Raw genomic sequence first — 26,728 nt, 5'->3', positions numbered from 1 at the left:
TGCAGTTTCTGAAGCTTTTCAAAGTTCAAGGCTATGCTGTTAGAGACAGCTTTATATAACCCAAGTGCATGCAATCCAGAAGGAGAAAATCAATAGCTACAATTAGTCCTAAGATCAGTGACTGAAAGGCTTTTACTTTAAAAATGAATTTCTACTGAAATTGTCCCAAATAAAGTTTTAGGGCCAGGGTATCAATCATTAGAGCTGTGCAACCCATTTAGAAGGAATGTTAGCTTGAACACAACATCCTCCTTGAAGGGTTAAAGAACTCGTGTCCTTTGAAAGGTTCAAAACTTATAGGCTGCTCCCAGCTATCTGAGCCTGTGTGGTTGCTCTGGGTGGTTCCAGCAGCAGTGTTGCCTGTATGATCAATGACGAAAGTCTTCAAACCAGCCATACAAATCTTCCAAAGAATGGCTGCTTTAACGCTACGAGGAGGGGTGCTTCACTTGTGCTAACACTTTTTGCAAATGCTCTACACAACCCTACTAACTAGCATAGCAACAGCCGATAGGAAAAATCCAAATTAAATTATTCATCAGCGACAGCAAAACAGAATGTTTCTGTGGTATCTCAGAGGCAGCAAAACTCCACTATCACTCCTCGGGAAGCAAAATGCTGAAAATGTACCAACTGCTCCTGCTGGTTCTCTCTGCAGGATCAGGGCTGTTTGAGCCTTGCTCAGATGTTGCCTCCCTGTATAGACACTACATCACAGCAATTTAGTTGTAAAAGGATTGCTGCAAAGGATGACCAGGGGGTGGGGTGGATGGCAGGGTTTACCTTAGGATGGGACACCCTGTTTGTTTTGGCAGGGCAGTCTCTAATCTTCCATGCTTAGGTAAGGTGATTGAAGGTTATGTCCTCATAGCTCCAGATGCATTTCGATGAAGCTGATCATTTCACCTGGGATATGATACTAAAACTGCCTTGGTTGCCCTGGTTGATGACCTGTGCCAGAAGGTAGATGGGAAGAGCCCCAGGTTATGAAATGCACTGCCAGAATTGCATTTGGCCCCACCCTCCCAGTAGTCAAAAAACAGATGAAAACCATATCTTTTAACCAAGCTTTTAACTGTTACTTAACTTAGTTTTGACTTTAATGGTACTGATATTATATTTGTTTTGATTTTAATTCTATTTTCCCCTAATCTTTTGTAATTTAGATTTTTAACTGCTATAAGCCACTTTGGCAAGAAGAAAAGACACAATATAAGTGCAATAAATAACCGAACACGCAGTGAAAGTAAAGGTTTCTGCTAGCAAAATGTTTGGGTAGATTAAGATGGAACAATCTGTGGAATCAAGATCCTGAGCAAGCTGTTTGATAAAGAGAGAGAAACAGAGATGAAACTAAGAACATTAAAATGAACAAAAAGAAGCCCTGGAAAAGCCATTCAGCTTTTTCAACAATACATGTTTACATTTCAACAGACTGTAATATCCAAAAAAAGTGTTAAATTGTAATATCTACAAAAAGTTCTTAACAGCACTCACACACATCAGACTTCTCCCACCTGATTCTCTTTCCCACATGTTGGACACAATTTGGAAAGAATGGAATTAATTTCACTGTTAAATCATCTCTGCAAAGCCTTTTAATCTCTTCTGCTGGACCCATCCAGGAAAGCCATAAAACTTCCATTCTTTTTTGGATGTTAACAGCTTTGTAAAGAACATCAAATATCCAAGTACAATCCACACAAATAGATGTGGACGGAACCCTAAATCCTTAACATATATACCTGAAATGCCTAATCTTACACACCCTCATCACTTATGAGCATGAATGTGAGGAATCTGAATAAGCAGGTTTGGGAGAAAGCTGGTATACAATGAAAACCATTGTCTGGAAAAAAAACTAAACTGTATCAGATGCAAAAACAGATAAGAAAGGGTTAACAGAATTGCAAACTATGTAAGTACAGATGCAGCTTGTTATACTGGCAAACAGCCAGGATCTGACTGATAAATAAACAGAATGACTTACTGAAGTTCAGATTGTGCTTAACCAGCTGATAAGATACAAGCAGTTACTAGGGTCAAAGAAGGCCATGTAATCTTGCAAGCCAAGGCACAACCATGACTTCCAGATCAGCTTTTCCTATGCTCCCTATAGCTGAAGCACATATTTCAGCTACCATCCTAAGGTACCATCCTTGACATCTGAGAAATTAGGAATATGAGAAAAAAAGCTGTCACCAATTCATTCTAGGAAGTGCTAGGGATTCTTTCTTGGATCTGCTAAAAGGATATTGGAGTTTTCTAAAATTGGAAGATATGAGACCCTTTGATCAACTTTGTAAACAAGGTAAATGAAACTGCAGATGATAAATGCTATCTGGAATGCAGTCTAGCATTCATTCCAGCTAGGATTGACTCTACCATGATTGCACTGGGAGCAAAACAGCCAAATTTACTCCCAGGACATTTTTTTTTAATAAGTTTTGTTTTAAAATCACTATTCTTGGACAGAATATTGGCTAAAATCTTATGGACACATTCTGGTTTTAGTTTCATTTTCATATAACACTTTGTAAATAGTATCTCCATTTTTAAAATGGAATGTGCACTTACATTCAGAAAACATCTTCACCGTGCATAACAATCATTCAGTTATGTAAGTCTGCCCAGAGGTTCAGAGAAAAGGTGGCATGCTTTAATAAAAATAATAACTCCATTACTTGATTACCTTCCCTCCGAAGGAACACACTTGCAGCAACTATAAATTATAATAAAAGGATCAGAAAACTGAAAAGTAGAGAGAAAACATTTTATTACAATGAAAAAGGGAACAGAAACTGCTCAGCTTATTGATACAGATTTGGCCAAGTATATACTGATAACTATTATTAAAAAAATGGGACTTCTGGGGAGGTATGCCAAATTAGCACATCTCTGAATGAGCAGAGATGATGACCACAGCAGACCGAAAAACTAGCAAGTAGATTGGTTCTACTGAACCTCTCCGGATAAGGAGAGGATGGGAGCTTACCCACATGTGCTCTAGATGGTTGCTCCTTGTGAGGAGACTGAGGGATGGCGGTATCCCATGAGTTTGAGCACCAGGAGACAAAAAGAACCCATCATGCTCTCAACTGCAGCGGAGCCTTTTGAAGGACACTTTCTAATCATTTTCAGAAATTACCTATTAACTATCTTAAGGCTATTAGAGATCTTCAAAATGACATGGTTGAAAAGCCACCTCATGAGTTTACCTTCATTCTTGAATAAAAGAAAAATTAACTATAAGCTTAAGAATTTAAAGAATTGGAAATAAATGGCAAAAAGCTAAATGAGACTCTGATCCAAGAAAGTTATAAATGAATTAAAGTATCAGAAAATTTTGGAATATTACAACTTTTACTATAAGATTTTGGAAATAATTATATAACTAAACAGCCTTCTGTGGGAACTAAATTGTTCTGTCTATCCTAAATCTTAACAGAAATTCAAGACTTTATGATTCAGAAATTGGACACTAGAGGGGACTAAAAGTTCCAGGCAGAAAAGGAAAAAAAAGTGAAAGTTTGCCCTTTGTTTTTGGTTAGTACTGGACACAAAAGGACACAAGACATTATGACATTTGAAATATTCCAGGAGATTTTTGAATAATGGGGTCAGAAATCAGCAGCTACAATGTCAGCAATTATGACTGCTTCTATGGACAGCTATGTCCAAAAGATATTAACAAAGGAATGATAGATGTGAAAGAGTATATTTTGAGAGATTTACAGGATAAAGAGGTGAAACAAATTTTGCCTGATGTAGAAATATTACAACCAGAATACTGGATAATAAAAAAAGTGTGGATTATAAGACAGCGAAGACAACTAAAGTGGCAACACAAATGACAAGCCAAACGAATGACTTGGATAAGGACTTTTTACAGGATATAGAAAAGAAGTTGGTTAAAGCCTTGAAAATTAAAGTGGAAATACAAATGATACAAAAGAGGTTTGCTAAAGCCTCAAAGAAGCCTGTGGAATGGGAAAAAGAAAAATTGAAGAGAGATCAAATCCTATGACAACATATGACTGAATTAAAGGCCAAGGAATATAAAGTTGGTTTGTTTGACCAAGGTTAGAATAAGATATGTTTCTATAAAGCTCTGGTAACCCTTTACAGACTTTTTGCTGACACCAGGACTGAAGAGTTGATGATTTATGGATGTGTATATAGATACGAGACGGGTTATGGGAAGAAGAGATATTTGTTTGTAACCTTACGGGGGTGAAGAGTTATAAGTTTGTTTATACATGTTATGAAGATCGGAAGTCACATCTTTAAATACTTCTTTTCTTTTTCTTTATCTTACTTTCTTCTTTTTCTTTTTTCTTTCCTTGTACTTTCTATTCTTTCTTTCTATCTCTCTTTTTCTGAGTTTAGTTTGTATTTCCTTTTACTATTGTAATCAAAATCTTCAATAAAAATTATGAAAAGATAATTATTATAAAAAAACCTTACTTTGCAATGTAGAAAGTCAAGAGAGCATAACACCCAATAAACATACATACACATACTTTTAATTATCAAATTTATATTCTGCATTTTCATTACAAATAGTGCTCAAGATAGTTAACAGTAAAACACTGGATTTGTAATTCAATCAAGTTTTAAAATTGTACCCATGAGTTAAAACTTGTACCAGCAAACATTTCAGCTTAAAAACCCAAAATCCATCATCTGTACAAAAACATGTTTTGCTTGCTGTTGGAAAGACAACTTGGCAGGGAGTCTGGGAATTGAAATTGAGTAGTCCCTGCCCCACCCTGAATGCCCAATGTTCCTCTAATGATGGCAGGACAGGGGAAAAAGACCTTTAAAACCCAGATAAGTGCATCTGAGAGAATATAAAGTATCTTGGACACAAATCACATTGTCTGTTACATCATAAAAAGCATTTCAAATGGCGCCCTGGAAGCTTCCAGAAAGTATTGAAGTTTGCAGACACTTTTCAGAACATGAATGCATGACATCCACAATGGCAAACCTATGAAAATATGATCATAGCATTTTTTTTCTATGTGGGAAAATGGTAAACAAACAATTTGTGTAGGCAGCATCCACATGTTCCTTTATTTGTCAAAGTGTGCACCCTATGTTGTGTTGTGATGTTCTGTGATTGGGTTTGCCGTTAAAGTGGATTTGGAAGAACTGGCTTTCTCTCTGACAGATATTCCAGTCACAGACTTTGGATATATATATTCAACAGTGGAAGAGCATCACCAGCTCCAATTTATTTGTCATAAGGTCTCTTCTGCCAGTTTTGTGTATTATTGAGTGATACAAAATGTCTGATATTCTTGTCAAACTACAACTGTGTTAGTACTGGAACTGAATGACTGACTGAGTTCGTGTTAGAATTTAAAGTTACCAGGCCTAACATAGACAATATACAATTTCTAATTTGCATTTAATTCAGACTTGCCTTGTATACATTTACATCTCATTAATGGACCACTTATCCTTGTTTTGTTTTTTGTTAGCGTAAGAAAATAGAAAAGTTCCTGTGGGCATGTATTGTCCACATGCTCAATCTGGTATGATCTTAAGCTTCATCTGCCCTAAACAAAATGAACTCCACTTAGAGGTCAGTTTCTATATCAAATACATGACTCTGCCAAAGAGTAATGCATATTATATAAAATCATCTTTGGATAGTTATTCAATTTCTGTTATAAGTTTTATAAACACTGAATTTGTCTGAAATGACAAATGTAAAGAGTTAATGGGAATTATGCTTAGGAAAAGCGTAATTTCTTAAGTGCATAGAACACAATCCTATTGCATACAAAAATTTATTTCTTGTTACTTAAAGGAATGACAGCCAATCCCCACTTAAGCACCAAGGTTTCTACAAAACACTCTTTTCATGATTAAGTATTCATACAGCAAGAGGTTGGGCTCTCTACCAACATTAAATGCATTATCAACTTCAAGGTCAATTGCAAACGAGATAGCAAAGAATTCCATGCTGCTAAAACTTTTGCATTACAAAAATTATGCTACAGGATAACAATCATTAAAGTTTCCCAGGTCCAATTTTATATTTGCTATGCATCTAAATCTGGCATTCTTGTCTACCCTGTCCCCCCAAAAAACATTAAAAGGTATGAGGCGTCCATGATAGCCCTAGGTATGTAGCAATAGTATGACAATCAGAGTTTACATTACTGTAGTCTCTTTTTATCAGCAGGCAGCAAATAACTAATAATTGAAAACTTAGCTGATATTTGTTTTCCACACCCAACCAATAAAGAATATGAATCTGGGCATGGGAAGTATTATCTCTAGTAATTCTTTGGTTAGACAGGAGAAATAGCAGATATTTTTACTTGATGTCTGGAGGTAGTAAGGGACTGGATGAGATGAAAAACATTGAAACTGAATCCTAGCAAGACAGAGTTTCTATTTGTCAAGAAGTCACCATATTTGTTGATGGCCCCTGCCCTTGGGGCAGAGTTGTACCCCCATGAAGGAACAGTCCGTGACTTGGGTGTTCTCCTTGAGTCATGGTTTCCCTTTGATCAGCAAGAAGAGACCATGGCCAGGGGAACCTTCATGCAGCTTCAGTTGGTGTACCAGTTGTGGCCATTTTTAGACTGGGAAGCTGTATCCTTATTGCTGCAATGATTATAGTTGGGACTGCCTGTGAAGAATACCTGCAAACTTCAACTAGTACAGAATGTGACAGCCCACATGATGATAAATGAGAGTCATTTCAGCAGTGCCACACCTATACTGTGGCTATTACAGTGGTTGCTCATGTTTCTGATTGGCATGGTCAGCAAAGCAAGAATTTCAAGACTTCAATAAGGTGATTTAATACAAGGATTAGGGGTAAAGTAAAATTGTGAAGGCTTCAACCATCTTTTATCAGTGAACTCATTGAGGCGGAGTCTCTTTGACCATCGTAAATTTCTTCCTCCCGGGCTTCTTGCAAACCAGACTGAGCTAATGTGCTGCAGCAATAAGGGGAAATGGTATGGTTTCAATGGCACAATAATAATATGGCACATGCATAACATAGAACCCTGATACAGCAGCAGATGTTTCCAGGTGATGATATATTGCAGGATGGTCTACCCAGTGGGCAAAATATTAGTGTTTGCTTGAAGGGACAGAAAGCCCAGTGCTCATATTCCATACATCTTTCTTACAGACAGCTGATTTTTTTTTCTTTCCAAGAGAACTTCAGTTTTTTATTCTTTTCCAAAGTCCTTCAGATAGCTCTTTGAGGCTTGTTAATGGCTGAAACTAGAAACCTACACTACACTTTTCCCCTCCAGATGTGTTAGACTTAAATTCCCATTAGCTCTATTTCACATCAGGTTATAGGCACTGAGGTCCCACGCATTTGAGGGGCACCAAATTGGAGAAAGGCTGCTGTACAGAATTGGTGAAAAATATTTTCTTTGAAAAACACGTTTTCAAAGGAAAGAGGGTTCCTAATCACCATGTTTTCAGTTTCCCCAAGTATTATTTGAACACTGGAAATACAACTGCTAACTGAGCTTGGTGGTCTTGTGCATGGCCTGCTGTTCCTAGGAAGTGGTCATTCTGCTTCTTAGCCAAAAATAATGGCCCACCTAAAATAAGCTGCATGGCTTCACTTCAAGCTTCAAGTAATTTATGCTTACAATCCTTTAAAAAACTGGGGTGTGAGAAGTAGATTCCCAGTTTGGAGCAAATATAGAACTCACTAACACAAGAGAAGTAATTAACTTAAGGGTTCATTTCTTCCCCAAACCCTTTATCAGAAAGACTCTATTCTCTTAGTAGAATAGGCTAAAGCAAGGAAACAGTACCAGGAAGAACTTTATCAGTCTTCATCTTTGGTTTTAGTTTAAGGCAAAAATAGGTACAGTAATATGTGATCCAATTCCCATTAGCCTTTCCCAGTATGGCTAATGGTAAAGGGAGCTATAGTCCAACAGTATCTGGAGGGCCACATATGGCCCTCCCTGGTTTTAGGAATCAGGCCACTGGACTAGGCACGTTGCCTTCCAATTCTGCTTTTCTTAAAATGGTCTCTCTTCTCTCTGGACTTCACAATGGCCACGTTCATGGGCTGTTTGTACACTCCCCTTGATTAAATTAAAAGGGGATTCTGTAACTTACGTTCAGCCTGTTGCTGGAACTCAACCATTTAATTCAGTTAATTTGAAAGCAAACATATCATATTATGACTCAGAATGGGCTTTTTTCAAGTAACCCTATCTGAACATGGGTAACCACAGTCTAAATAAATCCAGGTGTGCCAAACAGAGACAACCATGAATAATTACTGGAGTGAATTAAGGAGGAGATCTTTCCAAAAATCCGGGAAATGTTTAAAAACAAACAGGAAGATCTCCTCTTTCACCTCTACAAAACTGAGTAACAGAACACATACAAATGGCTTGCCATCTGCAGTTAAAGGCTTTCAATGCTCAAAAAGGCTTCTACTTAAAATATTGGAAAACTCCCCTATCAGCTCTAGCTAAAACAGGGGAATCTTCAGATTTGTGCCTGGTTGTCCTTTAGCTTGGAACAAACACAGAACTATTTATAAAACAATTTGCACTGACATGTTCATTCATGATTGGCTGTGTGTGTGTGTGTGTGCGTGCGCACGCACGCATGTGTATGTGTGTGTATGTACGTGTTTCTGCAGGTGAAACTTATTTATGTCATTTATTTATTCAATTTATATAGCTGCCCATCTCAGACCAATGACCTGCAGTGGTTGAGTCAAAGTGTCAGAGAAAAAAGGGAAATCTTCACTGCTATCCAGGCAAAATAAAAAGAGAGTGAGGGAGTGGGGCAGTCTGACCATCTCATCATCAGTTATTTGGAAGAAACTGTCATTAAATGTACTGTAAATCGTGATCTGTTGCCAGCATCTGTGACTATTTCTTTTACCAGGTCAACTGGGAAATTACTATAAAATTAATTGGTGCACAGCTTCTCTTCTATAAAATGACTGAAGGAAAAGACCTACTGGACATTAGGACTTCCCAGCATAGATGTTGACATGGGAGGGGCACATGACAAAACATGCCATGGGACAAACTCTACCTCGGTTTTTTTCATAAGAACTTTATTATATTATATTGCAAAGTACAATTAAAATACAAAACAGAAAGTACAGCAAAGAAAGAAGACAGAACTAAAAGAAAAAAGATAAAAACTAAAATAGTGAGGATAGATAGAAAATTGAAACAGAAAATGACTTCCGACTATTTCCTATACAGATATGAATACAAATTTAAAAAGTTAATCTCTTACCACTAATTAATCCAAATTCACATTATTTCTATCAACACAAACCAACTAATCATTAAACCCCACAATCAAAGCCTCATTTTTTTCCCACACAAGCACGTAATCTAAGAAGGGTTGCCATGAGGAGACAAATTTAGAAACAGTATTATCTCTTATTAATGCTGTTAACTTAGCCATTTGAGCCAAATCCATTAATTTTATGATCCAGTCTTCCACTGTAGGTATTTGTGGATCCTTCCATCTTTGCACATATAACAGTCTTGCAGCTGTGATCATATACAAAAGCAAAGTTCCATGTTGTTTCTCCAATCCTTTCTCCATCAAGCTCAATAAAAACAGTTGTTTTTTTTTGAATGCTCACTTTAAGAATCTTTTGCATAGCAATACATATCTGATCCCAGAATTTTTTAGCCTTTTCACAGGTCCACCAAAGATGAGGGACAAACTCTACCCCTTATCTACTTGTGTATGATATAATTACACAAGTACAAAGCATGAAGTTTGCATCATTTCATCACTTTGCTGTCATTGTGGCTTGGCACTGAGGACACCTCTGCTTCCTAGATATCAGTTTTTCTACGCAGGCTACAATTTCACTTGAACAAGAAATTCTTCCTTTATCTGGCACTTTTTGGGTGATCCTCACCACTTGATGCAGTTCTATGGCTTTGACTTACTAGCTCACTCCAACAACTGTCTAAACCTCATCCTTGACAGAGTGACAGAAGAAAATGCATCTCTAGACAGACCACTAATCTGATTTCATGTAAATCCTTATAACCTTCAATGTTCCCAGGTTTCTTTACAAACTCCAAAGCAACGTTTCTCAGCAGGCTGGCTCTGCATCACCAGCAGATGGAGAACAAAACAATAAAGCTCAAGTTGTACAGAGGCCCATGCCAGCAGTAGGAAGGAATAACTGAAACCCTTCAAATCATCCAGCTTTGAAAAAACCAGAAAAGGTACACCCTGGGTCCTATATGCGAAAAGCTGTGAAAAGATCCTGCCATTTGGCACAGCATGACTGTGAAGGAAGAGGCTGGCTCTTAATGCATCTGTTATGCCAATCTACTTCTCCAACATATTATTCAGGCATTTTACAAGGAGGAATCCTAACGCTGGTATGTTTTACACCATATTTTGGGGAGCCAAAAGGCAGCAAGAAACTAAACTTTATTTTTAAATGTGTATTTTTAAGGAAGGACCACAGCGCAATGGCACAGCACTGGTTTTGCATGCCAAAGGTCTCAAGTTTAATCCTCAGCATCTCCAGCTAGAGTTGGAAAAACCTGGCCTAAAATCCTGGAGAACCCCTCAAGCATCAACAGTATTAGGCGAGACAGTTTCAGGTTAGTGGCTGGGCTTGTACAATATATTTAACTAGGTCACGTAAAAACCTAGCAGCTGCATCCACACATACTAACCTTGGTTAGATTTTGTTGCTGTTGTTGCTTAGCATGTTGGGCAAACCCAATCCTTCAGGGTAATTTATAATTCAATATTGTGCAAACCTAGAAAATGGATAACTTCAATAATCAAGTTAAGTGTGTTGTCAAAACTCAGCTAGTACCTTACAGTTTACTACTTGTCTGTTTTAGAATGTGGGATGTTTCTGAACTCTTGACCTCATAAAGGATAAAACTCAACTCAACTGAACAGTTTAACCAATTGACATTAACTTCCACAAGAATTGATTTGTAGACTCAATTACCCAATCACTAGAAACTGTCCCATGATTAGGCATATAACTTGTGGAGGGTTGTTATATATGATGCCTTGAACACGACATAAGCATGAGAAAAGGCATAGGAACACAAAGGAGCAGGCAAGGCAAGCCACCTGATGACCTTGGAGAGAGAGGAGACAGATAACAGAAACCAGATTGGTCTTTCCTTTCGTGTGAAGGGAAGAGTATATAGGCACAATAAATGGCAACGTTAATGTCACTTGATGTTAGTATTTGTAATTAGGGTAGATTAGAGTCCCATTAGTGAAAAAGAACATAGAGATGCTGGGTACTAAGGTCATCCACAGTATTATATTACATTCTGGATGTAATGGTCCTAGTATGATTTACATTGCTTTCTTTATCATTCCTATGTAACATTTCTGGTGAGGGGGGGTATAACCCATAACCTTGCTTAGTTCATGGCTCTTTTGCATTATTTTGGCCAGGAGCCCAGTGATCAGTGTACCTGTGCACGTCAATAAAATTAACTATATTATCTCCAAATATTTGGGTTCCTTATTTAAAGTAGGCATCTTTCCTACCACAATCTACTCACTTGGAATGAACTATGGAATAGGATCCCCAGATAAAGATAATATAAGAACCCAATCTAGTTTAAAGGTTTTGATAAAAAGGAGGACCACTTAGAATAACAGCACCTTGTGTTAATTGATAATCTATAAGAAAATGTCTTGGTGGGGAGCAGAGATGGGGAACATATTAGGCCTCCAGACATTGTCATTCTCATACCTAGGTTGAAGGACAGAAGCCCATAATGCAAAGCAAGGTAAGATTTCTTAACAGAGGATCAGAAGACAAGAATTCCAGGCTATCATAGCTAAAGCTGTAAATTCTGAGATGCAGTCCCAACTTGTCTAGAGACTCCAATTTTAGAAGTCTCGTTCTTGCAATTTAAATCTTCAGTATCAGGATTATGTGCACACAGCCAAATACTCATTTAAATGCAAGATATTTTGCCCTTCCTTTAATGAGAGTGCTGCTGCAGATCAAAGGAATACATTATAGGGCATGTACTTCTCCTTATCAGAAGAAATTCTGAGTACCCTACAGCAGTTTTATAACTACTAGAAATGGAAAAGCAGAGATTTACTGGACAAAATATTATTTGTAGAAAGAATCCAGCTTTGCACAGCAGTCTTTGCTATTAAAAATGGAAGTATAATATAATTAATGTTTCTTCCTAAGGCAATTACCAAAAATAATAAAAAAAAAGAGTGGGGAGAAAGTATTTGCCCACATTATGACTACTTGGAAATGTGCAAAGGATAGCAAGAAAGATAGGCATAAATGAAAATGTGCATTTCTTCAGGTGCCCTTGAAATTTGCTTATATGATCTGGAGACAGTACAATGGTTTAGTGGATAAAACACTGTCTTGGCCGTGAATCAGACAGGGTCAGGGATAATGAGGGCCGACCATGCTTCAGCACTGTAATCAATTCATATCATTAACAGTACGATGGGTGCTCCATGCTGCCATCCAGTTCTCTTTCTAAAGTTCATTGAGAAGTTTTAACTAAGAATTATGCATCCTCTTCTCTATCTACTCTATTTTATTCTATTAACCAATCATCTTGAGACTTTCTGCTCCAAGTTAGCAGCTCCGCCTTACCTGGCTATGCTTTTTATTCTCAAGCTGCCCTCTTGGAATGAATGGCCTATGAAACAATGCATTCTAAATCAGCATCATATGGCTTATAAAGAATTCCAGAGCCTACAGTCCTACAATAAACCCACTGTCCTATCCCAGACATGCAAATAAACAGCTGACCATAATCGTGTACCTTTAAAAATAATGAAATACAACAAAGCTTGTCCTCATCCAAATATATGAAACGTTTTAATACTGGGTCTAGATTAATCCATCTAGAACAGAAATCAGGAAACTGTGGCCTGCCAGATGCTGCTGAACACTAATTTGCTGTTGCTTCTCAGCAACATTTGGAAGGACCTAGGCTCTCCATATTCTGTGTAAGCAAATCAGAGTTCTCTGAGGAACAAGGAACTCTAGTTCTCTGCGGAAGTAGAATCTTCCATTCTACTTTCAAAGTGAAGAGAGAAAAGGCACAAGAATTGAAACTTGCTATTCAAGTGTTACCTCTAGAAAATCACTAGTCAATAAAGTCAAATACCTAACTGGACCATCATCCTATCTCTGGTAACTGACCAACAACAATACCACAAGCAGAGCATGATAAGAATGACTCTCTTCTGTAGCTGCTCCTCAGCAATTAGAACTTCCCCCACTTCCTACCGAATGAGATGACAGCAATCAGGAGATAACTCCTGATAAGACCTTTCTTCTTGTTTAATTTCCTTGTGTGCTTTAGACCTTTCCTACTATCCTGACTGCTACGCTGAAGTGCAACCTAACTATTTTTGAGTTGGCAGAAAACTATATTGGCCTGAAATACAGAGATCAGCTATCTCCATTGTTGACCTCTATCCTACTTCTACTACTTCTGTTTCAAGTCACTGCAGTCACCTGATTTCCCCCAAGAGAATACGTGGCAAAATCTAACAGACTGGACATAACTTACAGCTGCCCTTGGCTGGTGCTAGAATAAATACTTTAACACTAGTACAGCTAAAGACAGTTCAAGCTGTCTCACTGACAAGCTACATAAGGTTGTGATGAGGGCAATGTCATGAGGACATGCCAGAAAGAAAGAGGAAGTGAGGGCAATTCATACCTTGGTGAGGTGGAAGTGGGGGAAAGCCCGTTAACAGTAAATCCCCAAATAAACCATGCATTATAAAAAGACCTTCCTTTTATCTTTCCTGCATTTTCTGCCATTCAATTTTCACAAAATGTAATTATTTTTTTTTAAGTGCAGGCATTGGTCTTAAATCTTTTAATAAAATGTGGCTCAATTTGAACTACTGAAGAAAATAGTATTTTGAGCCTAGTTTAGATGCAGCATCTAATTATTTGGTTTAATTGATTCATGTTTGCTTGGTGGCCGTTAGTATAATTGCTGGTGACTAAGGTCACAGGGTCATACCTAAGCAAGATATCGCCAATGTAAATATTTGTATCAGTGCTAATGTAATGCAAGTGCTTTCCATCAACAGCTAGAAAACAGTTCTATAAATGGGAAAAATCACTAGCACTCATGGAAACCTATTTGAATTTGGGATTTGATGCAAGAGCTAAAAGCGGATTGAGCACAATTCAAAACCAGTGTGTCAGATTTTAAGCAAGAGAAGCGCACGGCCTCCAAATGACAGACTCCTCCATAAAAAAGGAGCAAATTACAAAAGGAAGAAATTCAAATGGTGCAGTTTGCAATGAGATTATGCACATCGATCTACTTTTAGTCCATACCAATTTCATGTCTTCAGTTATCATTCTGTCAAATATTTTCACCATTTTGCATTTTCATTTAAAGTAAGATTTACATCTTTCCCTAAGATACACATTTGTGCTTGCATCTTTTAACCACAATAATCACACCGTTTGGAGAAGTGTGTTTTGCAAAAAAATAATCATGTTCTAAACTGGATATTAGTCTGAAAAGTATGAGTTTGATTGCCACTTATAATGATTAATTTCTCACTGCCTCAATATTGGTCTCAGGTGCTGGGCTGCTGGCACATTTGCCTGCCTAGTTTTCACAGAGACCAAAGAAACATCTGGAACAGAGACTGAGTCTTCCCTAAAGGCATGCCAGATACCTGGATTCATATATGTCCAAGCTAATATTTGTTAAGTAAGAGAACAACAGCAACAAACTTTTCCCAACTTGGAATGTCAGAGGTGCAAGTACCCTTTTTTTTTTTTTACCGCGGGGGTGAAATTTTCACTGACTTTCTCTGCTGAAAATGTTTCTATAAATTCTTCATAATAATGAATGGAAACCAACTGCACATTCAGTTTTAGGGAAAGCTGGTAGCATCAAAGCTTCATTAATGTTCTTCAAATGATTATCCCTAATTTAAGAGAAACATGTATGTGTGCGCGTGTGTATATACACAGAGAGATACATTTTTTACATAAAAAGTGTTCTTAGGAAATGTAGAAATGTTCTAGTGTAAGCTGAACATAATCTAATTTTAAATTTTCTGGAGACACACAACTCTATTTTTCTAAGGTGGAAATTATAATCAATTTTGGCCAGGCATAATCTTGGTAATATCTTCTGCAGACTGTACTTCGTCTCTCTGCGTTGCACAACAGTTAAAAGATACTGTATGTTTTTCCCAACTGCTTTCTTCTTGCTTGAATGGAAGCAAGAGAAATGTTCCCCATCCTTACTTACTGTACGTCACAGGCAACTTGAGATTTTCATTCATGGTAGAAAAAACCAAGATGGAGAAAGCTGAGAAAATGTGTTTTGAAAAACAGGAAGATAGATACAATTACAAAGCCTACAGCTGAAGTTTAGATGGGAGAGCTTCTAATACTTTTGACTTGAACCCATTTTTCTTTTTGTCTTCTCCAATAGCTGAAGGCCACAGAAGGCATACTGGTGACAACCCCAGAGGCTGGGGCTGGAATTTTCATACCCTTTTTTTCATGGCTTTAGTATCTAAATCAAAGGCGTAATTAGAATTACTTGTCTTCTCAGTAGGCAAAAAGTCATACTGTGATAACATGACAGCTTGCTGCCAAATGGGGTAGGTAGACCCTTAAAAATGAGGTCTGATAGGCCACATGTTCACCCCTGCATCAAAGTGGAGGAAGAAGAAATCAACAGCTGCAACTTTTTGTCACTACAGCTCACGGTAACCTGTATGTACATAAAAAGATCATCACCTTACCAATTATATCTTTAAAATCAGCATTTCCAAGTGCTTTTAATGGCTTGATGCTTTTCTGATTTCTGGACTTAAAACTGAATAAGCAAAGCAAAAAATCAGAACAGCTCTCCACCAAAAACAAGGTACTTCTAGCTTGAAAACATTTCTGCCCCCCAAAAGCCAAATTTTATATAAACAAATCCTTATATAAAATATAAAATAGAATGGTTATTCAGTTGCCCTTTGAAGTCAATAAAAGCTAGCAGGGAATAACTAGTTAAATAGCAAATATTCATCTAAGCCTTGCAACACATTACTCCACCTGGTTCCTAACCCTCATTTTTAAAATATTTTTTCCTGTGCAAACATTCGGAAGATATACAGAAATTCACTGAAGGTTGGCCAAGTTGGATAAAAATATTTTCCTCTGTACAGAAGAATTCACAGTGTTGTTTCTTCCACAGATTGTTAAAATACAGAAAGCTTATATGGATAAAGTACTCTTATCCAAACTGAAGGGCATAAAATATCAGCCACATGCACCAGGTATTTTATTCTCTGATATCATTTATTTATGCAAGTCTCTGTTTCATTTGTGAGTAGGAACTCAAATCAGGAAAAACCATTTACATATCCAACATCCTGAAAGACAACCAAACACTTTGTTCTTACAAGAAAAATCAACTACTAGCCTTTTTTATTTGAAAAGTAGAAAAATCATACTCAGATTACATATTTAACAAAATAAATTTATCAAAGACCTTGACAGCTTTCTTTATTGACTATACAAACCAATTTTATATGAACATTGTACCTTCTCCTGAAACAAAATAAATTTTCAGGATCTGGATCAGAAACTAAATGCAAAATCATACATCCACATTCTCAAGGCTGATCTGTTCTACCAGTGCTGGACTTCAACCCCCATAATTCCTAGCAAGTACAGGCACTCATAAAGAATTATAGAATGATTAAAGCCCAACACATTTAAAGGGCACCAATTCAACAATGAAAATTGCTGTGGTTAAAAGAAAGTGTCACTTCTGATTTCAATTCCTATGCATTTGGTGCTGTTTTGTTTCCTGAAAAATGCCTCTGATCTCACATTCCTACATCCAACAGTACTTTAATTGCAGTGATGACTGAAATCAGGCAAGATCACGTTATATATTAAACTGAGATTATGAAAATGAGAGTAGCTACAACCAACTTTAGAACCCTTTAGACCCAACTTTAGAATCCTTCAGGCCCTTTAGAACCCTTAACGACCTAAGCAAGAAAGGCCAGATCACAAAAGAAGAACAGTGGCGGATAAAAGCAGTGGACCCATCCTCCCACGTTTCTATGGATGACCAAAAATACACAAGCCCAACAAAGCTCTCTGACTAATTCTATCTTTACCAGGGACTCCAGCATACAACATAGCAAAAGAACTGACAAAAAAGCTTGGACATCTCACAGAGAAGAGTGAATATTCTATCAACTCCTCACTACAGTGCCTCCAGAAAATCAAAGATGTACACATAGATGAAGATGAAATTATGGTCTCATTTGATGTCACAGCACTCTTTACATCCATAAACCCAGAACTAGCGAAAGAATCCATGTCAGCAGTACTACACAACACACCCGATCTAACCAAATACAGCCAGATCAAAATACCCAGAATCATGGACTTCATCAACCTCTGCCTCAGTACCTATTTTCAGTTTGATGGACAAATATACCAACAAATCAGAGGCACACCCATGGGATCACCATTGTCAGGACTCATAGCAGAGATTGTAATGCAATGCCTAGAAACTATAGCACTTCCACACATACAACCTAAAGTATGGATCCAGTACATAGATGACACCTTTGTTATAATAAAAAAGGAACAACTAGAGAAGACACATGAAACTATCAACAACATCTTCAAAGGAATAAAATTCACAAGAGAGGAAGAAAACAACAACATGCTACCCTTCCTAGATATCCTCATCAGTTGTCAGGTTCAGCCCAAAGAACTCCACAAGACAATGCAATTACAGTTCTGTTGCGTTTATTAGCTTCCACCTCAAGACAGAATCTCACCAGACTGAACCCAAGTTCCCAAGCCAGCCAGCCACAACACCATGAATTCCTTAGGGAGGTGCCAGCCTCATCTTCTTGAACTTCCCACGCTCCTGTTGGGGGCTAAGAACATGCTTATCTCCCTGAGCATGGCCTTCATAAGTCCATTCCATCACATCAGCAGATGAAACAACAGCAAATTAGAATGCAAGTCTATTGGAAGACAACCCACACTAATCAAGTAGTCCATTACCAAAGTAACCACCCAACCTCCCACAAGAGGAGGTGTAAGAACATTATTCCAATGAGCACAAATGCACTGCAGCAACCCAGAACAGCAGAAAAAGGAAACAGACCACCTATACAACATCTTCCACCAAAATGGATATCCACGCAACTTTATCAAAAAGTGCCTGACCACTCAACCTACTACAACACAACTAACACAAGCTATGAAAAGGATAACACTGCCATACATCAGAAATGTCTCAGAAACTACCAACAGACTACTACAACCACATGGCATCTCCGTAGCACACAAATCAACTAAAGCCCTCCAAAACATCTTAAGCAAACCAAAAGACCCAGTAGCACAAGAAGAAAAAACAGGAGTCATCTACAACATACAATGTAAGGACTGTAACAACCACTATGTAGGACAGACAGGCAGAAGGCTTGCAGAGTGCATCCATGAACACCAACTAGCAGTCAGAAGACACGATGAAAACTCCTTAATCTCACGACACATGGACAGACTTAACCATAGTTTCAACTGGGAAACTGTCAGCATCCTAGACCAAGCTAAATCCAAAGATGTGAGGGAATTCCTGGAAGCTTGGTATTCAGACAAGGCAGCCATCAATAGGCACATAGAGATAAACAACATCTACACACTATTCAAAAGAGACAATAAAAAGGAAAAGATCAGAACATCTCGTGACCACCAATCATCACCCAGATAAGCAGAGATTAACACCAAGATTATCACCAGACATACAATCAAGCAGTAAACAATACCCTAATCAAGGAACTACCAGAGGGAAAAAAATAAAACAAAACAAAACCCCCACCCCCACCAACATTGGCAGGGCATGCCACTGTATATAAACTCAGACCAAACCCCATTCCATTCCACTGAAGATGTTACCTAGCCGGGTAACAAAACATTTGCAAGAAAACAGCCAAGCTCAGAGAACCCCAAGGACTCCACAGTTCAATCCTGAGCTACACATATTCTCTTCTATTAGAATCAACTTTTTTTACTCTCTCCCTGTCCCCTGCCAAAACCCTCAGATTATACTGGCTCATTAAGTCTTTTCCCACTGAATTCTGTATTGTTACAGAAGGTACGCAGTCAAGACTACTGACTGCAAATGCCCAACAGTCTGGAATGTTACTGAATAAAATGAATTAAGTGCCATCACATCCCTCAAGGTGACAGTCGAAGGATGTTCTTGTTCAAAGCACTCATCAACATGGAATAAATTGTAGAGATACATCAACCATTTTTGCAAGCGCTTTTAAGTACATCACAGGACATCTAAAGCTTTTCCATGGCAGGTTGGAAGTGATAGCCTCCTCAGTTTAAAGAGAGTGCCAAAAAACAAAAAACAAAAAAATCAATTTCTTTGTGGTGATGCGTTGCAGAGCAGCTATCTGTATAAATCAAGAAAAGAATGAGAAGGAAATTACCTTCCTGTGTCTGATACATAAAAATAACTGAAGCGCACAAAGATAAGATCCTTGCACAGTTAACTATGACTATTTATAATATAATAAAACAACAATAATAGTAATAATAATATATTAAATGTATATGCTGCCCAACTCCCAGTGACTGTAATTGTAAAAAATTACAATGTAAGTTTCAGCTAAAGAGAAACTTTTTCAGCTCAGTGCCAAACAGTTTCCTTTTCCTTATTGGTCACCCCACTGCCCCAGTTTAGGAACAAATCCCCAATCCTACAAACAGCTGCATCTCCCATTTTAGGCTAAGTGCTGGGCTGAGACTTGCAATTTTAAGGAGGAAGTATGTGAAGAAATATTCCAAAAATTCACCCTTTGCACAATAATTAAATCTTAGAAAAATTTTACAATTTTCACAAATGGGACCTTAAAAAAAAAAAAAACAAGCAGAAAGCTGGTGGGATGTAAGAACGTGGGAGAAGGTTGTAAGCCAGATCCAAAGGGTCAATATGACATCAACGCGTTAAGCATTTCAATGTCAAATTTGCTTAGATTGTTTATAAACCCCAAATGTAAACTAATATTGAGAGACACGGGCACACGTAAGCTGCTTTCAATATAGTATCAGTTCAGATTGTCTATTTTCTACTATGAATTTCAGCTTCATATTAGAGCATTTACTGGTAGAAGCAACTTATTCAAGCTGTTTGCAAAACTGATGCCACACTTCAATCCATGAAGAAGACAAGTGCTCCACTTCAAGAAAAGGTGGTTTACATGACTGCATTTTTTTCTGCCACTACCTAATTTAGTGCTATAACCTTTTAAAAATACATTTAGATGAATAAGCAAGGCAAAGTTGGATTTTAAAGAAGCAGAATAGAAAGAGTATTGATGTTTTTGAATTTTGGTGTTGAAGAAGACTCTTGAAAATACCATGGATAGCCAAGAAAACAAACAAGTGGATCATACAACAAATTAATCCAGCCTTCTCACTCAAGGAGCAACTGACCAGGCTCAAATTATAATATTCTGCACATATTATGCAAAGATGTAGACCCCTTGAAAAGTCCAAAATGCTGGTAAAGGTGGAAGGAAAGAGAAGAGGACAACCTGCGGCAATATGGATGGACTTGATTACAGTGGTAATGGATGCCCAATTGGGAAACCCGAAGAGTGAGGCTGGGAAATGATAATCCTGCATAAGGTCTATCTATGTGGTCACTAAGAGTCAACACCAACTTGATGGTGCATAATCAAACAAAATGTATTAAAATAATAAGCAACCCCATATCTTTAATCTGGATCGAAGCACAATGTGCTGGTTAAAGATTACTTAATCAAATTTAGGTAGTCAGAAAGGTTTTGTTCAGCACTAATAATCTTCCATTAAAAGAAAGATAAATGCATATTATACTATGCATACAAACATATATACTGTAGTGTAGAATCTTTCATATTTTTTAAATAATGGCTTCATAGGTCAAATTTTCTTGACATTAACCAATGAAACTCTGGCCATATAATGAAACAAGAGCTGCTGTTATACATAGGCTAAACGCTAAATGTTGGATTTAAATTTCTAACTACAATAGACATTCTATCATGCTTTTAAGACACTGTTTCAGATGTGGCTAGGCTAAAGATTTAGAAGAATGGAAGAATGACTATAGTATATGGCGAACGACCAAATAGCCTTCCAAGTTATTGAATCTGTATTTTAATCATAGTTCAAAATGCTGACAGCAGACACAGAATACCCAGTACAGTGAAGAAGCAGGAAGCGGACAGAGGTAAAAAGTAAAGAGTTTCTTTGCAGAGGACAGTCACCTGATAGGAAGATGTTACCTTCCAAGAATTTCTCCTGAGCAAAGGTGAATGGGAGCTACCAAGGAACACTGCTTACACAATATCTATTAATTTAAAATGTGACAGCATACAATCCCTCCCACATGTTCATCAACCGCAAACCCTACTCCCAAATGTCAACTAACAAGAGAAAGTACACCTATCTCAACCACAGATTAGATGGCCTAATCAAAGCTTTCAACAATAACATGGTAAAGAATATTATTAGGCTCTCCCTCATATTAATTAGCAATATGAGTAACAATTATTTCAAAAGATAATAAGCCAAGAACTGCTCATTTCGAATGGAGCAGAGGGAGAAACTGCTCATTCTACTTAACGGAGCACCAGATTTTGGCTCCAACCTCCTACTGTCACAATTCCATTGCCCGTAACAGTTATCAGGATGCTAATTTTCCCATCCTATCACCTTTGGAGATCTAGTCTCCAGTTCCAGGCAGAATATGGAGAGTGAGTCCCGCTATACTCCAGTCCAACTGCTTCTCATTAAGCACGCAGACAGAGAAAGGGCCACTAACAATCCAATCTCCATATCTGACAAACAAACAGAAGATTATCAAGAGACACAACATATCCAGTTATAGGAACAGCTGCTCTCCCCAGGAGGCTCAATTCCTTCCTGATCACCATCAGAGCTTTTCTAGCAAGTTTGATTTGTCGGAACAGCTGTAGGAAATGCAGACCCTTGATAAAAGCACAGAAGCAAATAAAAACAATTCTGCCAATTACTTCAGCTGGTGTGAATGTTTAACTTCAGCATGAGGCCATCTCCTTATCAATTCCCAGCCACCCTCTGAATCCAAGCGAAATAGAATGAAGCCTCTTTCTAATGTGTGGCTAATGAACAGACGTGCAGTTAGAGAGTCATTACCCAAATAAACCTGGCTTAGCTTTTCCCCCACAACTGCAAAAAAACTACAGCCATTCTTCTGCGCATATGCTGCAGAGAGGATGATGCACATGGCATTTATTTTCACTTCTATTCTAGGCAAGCAGCTCATCTCAGTGAGTAAAAGGGATACAGATAATAGTATAAATAAAGTCATAATAAAGAGAATTACAAAAACAGAAAGTGGTAAAGTTCTCATGTACTTTGCTGTAATGAATTTATGCTTTATTTAAACACAGGTAGCTTTTAACTAATTGCAGATATCATCAAACAGTTTGATTCTAAGAGCTTATTTCAAAAAAAATTAGTGAGCACAATCAGTACTCTTAAGGTTTTGTGGCTGCAATCTCAATTCACTGAAGATTCAGCTGTACCCACTTTTTCCAGGGACACTCATGGAATTGATTCTGACCAAATCAAAGATTGTCAGCACAATCCCAAATCAACTTTGCAGCTAACTTAAAGCCCCATATAGTCACTGCCCAACCGAACACAGCAATAAACCAACAGCAGCAAATTCCCATAACCCAAAACAGCCTGAAACTTGCCTCTCCACCGTGTCCATCAAATATCCCAAATATGGACGGATGAGTCTTGTTCACCAGATCAGTGATCACTTCGAACCTGTCTTCCATGTGGTCTCTCCGGCCTTGGATGGAATAAACAGCCACATTGTGGTTTTTAAACTCCCAGGTCTTGGAAAACTCTGCATCCAGCACATCCAGACCTCCAAGCTGGTCATTTTGCATAATTTCTGCTACCTTGCCCTTCACCATCTTCACAGCATCCCTGCTGGACTTGACAATGGTTTTCACTTCATCCGTATGGAAGAAGTAGCTCCAGAGGGCCAGGCTGATGCATAGCAGGAACAGCGTCTCTGGTCTCAGTAAGAAGTAACGCATGATCCGACCCAGCAAAGAGAGCAAAGTCATTGTATCCTCTATCATTTATTACAGAGACAGTAGATCTCCCCCTCCCACACGCACCATATACCACACACCCTGATGGTTGGGATGGGTCTAAAGGCAAAACAGCAAATCACTGCATGTTCCGTGATGCAAACCCACGGAGGGCAGGGTTAGCGCTGCTAAAAGTGCCTCCTCCTCCTCCTCCTCCGCTCCTCTGTGCAACGGCTTCAGGGCGCGTAGTCCCAGATGGTGAGAGTAGCAGAGTTGCAGAGATCAGCACACACGCCTGGGAATCGGAAGGCACCCTTGTCCTTCTCCACTTCTGGCTCCTGCTGTTGCCAACGAGCACGCAGCAGCTCCTGGAGAAACAGCTGCAGGAGACCGCTGCAAGACAGCAAAAGATCAGTGCAGGAGGTGCTAGAGCTATAGAGGCACCACCAACAGCACAAGACCTGTCTGGGTCCACCGCAAAGCGTGCTGTGCTCGTTGTGGCCTCGTTCAGCCAGGACAGAGGCAAGGAGGAAACAGCATATGGCACAAAAGGACCCTCTTCCTCCCCCCCCCGCCTGTTTCCCTGTCTGCCCAGGGATGAAACTGAAGTAGGACAGTCAATCAATTCATACTCCATTAACACAATTCCTACCCACACGCTGAGTCCAGCTACAGCCCAGGGCCGCTGCTAGCCCAAGGGAGCAGGGACGGAGGGGAGGAGGAACCAAAGCCAAAAACACAGGACGGTGCAACTGTACCGTGAGAAACAGGGAACAATAGCACCAGCGAGCAGCGGGGCTTTGAGAGGCAGGCAGGCAGGCAAGCTAAGCCGTGAAGAAAGCACCCCGACCCAAGCGGGAGCTTCGGGAGAGACCGAGGGAGCCAACAGAAATACAAAGGAATTGGTGGGTAGACATGGACTGACCGTTATAGGGAGAAAGTGGGATAGAGGGGGAAAAAAATAGGCTGACTTCACAATAAGGAATGTCCATCACATCCGTGTTTCTAAAAAAAGGAACGAGACTCTAAAACTAGGACAATCTTGGCTGAAAAGCCACCCTTCGTTTATTCTTCCGGGCGCAGCGCTTCTATCCGTTGCCGCTTAGCCTTTTCCTTCTACCGGCTTTCTACAATGGAAAGAATATTACTCTTCTTTCTATTGTGGGCGCCCTTCGGGTCTTCCGCTCTCGTCTTACGGACATCCCGAACTTTTAGGGAAGGTGACTCACTTCGGGAGCAGCTCTGCCCCGCGGGCACAGGCGAGGAACGTGGATGGGGTGTGCGGGGAACAAAGCGGGTGCAAGCGGCACGGGCTCCTCCGCCAGCCCCCACCTGCTCCTCCGCGGCCGCTGCTGTTCCTGACGGACTGGTGCAGAGATTTACATGCTAAGCCTCGTCGGCCCCGCCAGGAAAGAAAGGAGCCCACCTCGTGCTTCTTCCCCGTTGCTGCAAAAGCCCGACAGCACGCTCGCCCCAGCGGCAACCGGGGGCTGGCCAATCGGCGACTCGCTTCTCCACCTTGTGGCTCGCAGAGCGCCCGCCGCCCTTGCCCGGGCCTCCTCTTTCTTCGACGCCCGAGCCTGCCCTCCCGCGCGCGTGCCCTCCCCGCACCTTCCCTCGGCTGCTGCTGTCACCTGCAGGGCCGATCGTAAGGTACCTGTCTCCCCTTTCCTCCTGCGCCTGTCCCTCCCCCTGGGCTGGGCTCGAGGGCTCCCAAGCCGCCTCTCCGGGACAGCGATGCCTACAACTCCCGGCAGCCTTAGCGCCAAGGCGCTCTCCAATGATTGGCAGGAGCCCCGCCACGGGCTTCTGGAGTCTGGAGTCCCCAAGTTCTCGAAGCCAGCCTTGCTCTCTCGCGCCCTCTGCTAATAAATATGGGGATCCTTCCATAAACGCACACAGAGACGCACGTGTGCCGGTCACGCTGTTCTCTTTTTGAGGACTATGCTGTGAGCAACGTTATGCAAAGCACAGAAAGGGAGTGAAAAGAATAGTGAGCTACAATAAATTAATGACCTGAGATAAGAAAAGGAAATACAGAGAAAACTCGTTTGCCTTTCTTTTTTTGCTTCTGTTGGGTTCTTTTTATACCTGTTAACACGTTGCCTTTTGTTCTCTCAACTCTTATTTGAGGACCTCACCAACTCCATCCAACCACGACGGTCTCAGTCTTTTCTTTCCTATTAAATAATTCATTCTTGGATCCTCATTCATTCTCACAATATGCACTAATTTCATACTAGTTACTCGCTTTTGTATTCAACTCAACCTTCATTCAGCACCCATTCATTTCTGACTCAGACTCTTCTTCATATGTACCCACTGTATTCAACTCACTGTTATGTCTCTTCTGATGTACCCAACTCTCATTTTCATAGAACAGGAAGAAATGTGCTGTTATACACAGCCATTTTAATTTTGTTTGACAAATGCTCATTACCTAGCTAGAGCTTACGGGCTATCTTTCTATCAGCATTTGCTCATCTCAAAATCTCCCCATCCATTTTTTCATCTTTAGCCAACATTCTATCAAGGTTCATCTCCTTTTGCTAGTTTTTTTTGCCATTAATGTATAATATGCAGTCATTCACTTCATCTTCCCAGATAAACTGCCTTGGCCTTTGGTGCACTACTTTCTGGCTCTGCTTTCTTCATTGCGTCATACAATCCATTTAATATTCACCATAGTTGTGTACTAGTGCATCTTGGAAAACATGGTGCTTTGGCAGAGACTGAATTGGGTAGATTCCGTTAGCTCCCGGCTCTAATTAAAGTTCTGTTTGTCTATTGTATTCTCTTTTCCTTTTGCATGGGGCTTTAGATACGCAATATGAAATATCATATTATTCTTCCAAATCTAGTGATAACATCTATTAGATGTGCCCTACACTGGCCATCTGGTAAAGAAGCTACTGAACTGACATTAAAGGTTAATGTGTCCTCCAAGTCAAGCTTGACTCCTGATGACTTCATGGACAATCTTTGTAGTTTTCTTATTAACAATACAAAAATGGTTTGTCTCTGCCTCCTTCTCGAATGTCTCCCCCCCCCCCCATGTCTTAAGTGTAGTTTACAGACAAGGGTGTTGTCTGAATTGGGCAACAACTGGTTCCTGGGCAATTAAGGGGCTGGGCAGTGGCAAGAGAAGCCAGGGGTTTGCTCCTTAGCCACCAGTTCTCCCCATAGATCATGCTTTCCCAGTCTTCTGTCCCCCTGTTATCTTTCCACCCTGCCTTGCTGCCCAGGCTCAGAGGGGTAGCAAGAAAAGTGAGCAGAGTAGAGGATACAGGCCCTCTTTATTTTTTTTTTAATTTATTTATTTATTTATTTATTATTAAATGTATATGCTACCCATCTCGCCCAGAGGGTGACTCTGGGTGGCTTACAATTAATTTACTTCCCAATTCTCTGATCCATTAATCACTCCATTAAAAAAAAAAAAAAAAAGTGCCCAAGATAGGCATCTGGGAAAAAAAAAAGGTTGTCAAAAAAGTAGGTGGGATGTGACTAGTTAGTTCCCTGGAATGATCCATGGAATTGAAGAACTGATGGCTCAGGAGCCAACCTC

At 39.4% G+C, this 26,728-nt stretch overlaps 1 protein-coding gene across 5 annotated transcripts in view; it reads right to left on the bottom strand.

The window, feature by feature from the left end:
- The window catches only part of PPM1L (protein phosphatase, Mg2+/Mn2+ dependent 1L), a 173,504-nt gene extending 148,596 nt beyond the window's left edge, over positions 1–24,908 (bottom strand). The window contains exons 1-2 of one of the 5 annotated variants that reach the window (XM_088132562.1): positions 24,818–24,908; positions 22,806–23,553 (exon numbers count right to left, since the gene is read on the bottom strand). In XM_088132562.1, coding sequence (XP_087988688.1) covers positions 22,806–23,208 — 403 coding nt within the window. In that variant the 5' untranslated portion in view covers positions 23,209–23,553; positions 24,818–24,908. The other 4 variants (XM_088132561.1, XM_088132560.1, XM_088132564.1 and 1 more) reach the window with 4 other exon arrangements.
- Between the last annotated feature and the right edge of the window lie 1,820 nt (positions 24,909–26,728).

Source organism: Python bivittatus, unplaced genomic scaffold (assembly GCF_059951505.1).
Source record: "Python bivittatus isolate LINGU-HERP-01145 unplaced genomic scaffold, Pbiv_v1 ctg000980_np1212, whole genome shotgun sequence".
Classification (NCBI taxonomy): Eukaryota; Metazoa; Chordata; class Lepidosauria; order Squamata; family Pythonidae; genus Python; species Python bivittatus.
Note: the sequence above shows the minus strand (reverse complement) of the source record. Positions and strands in the feature narration are given on the sequence as shown.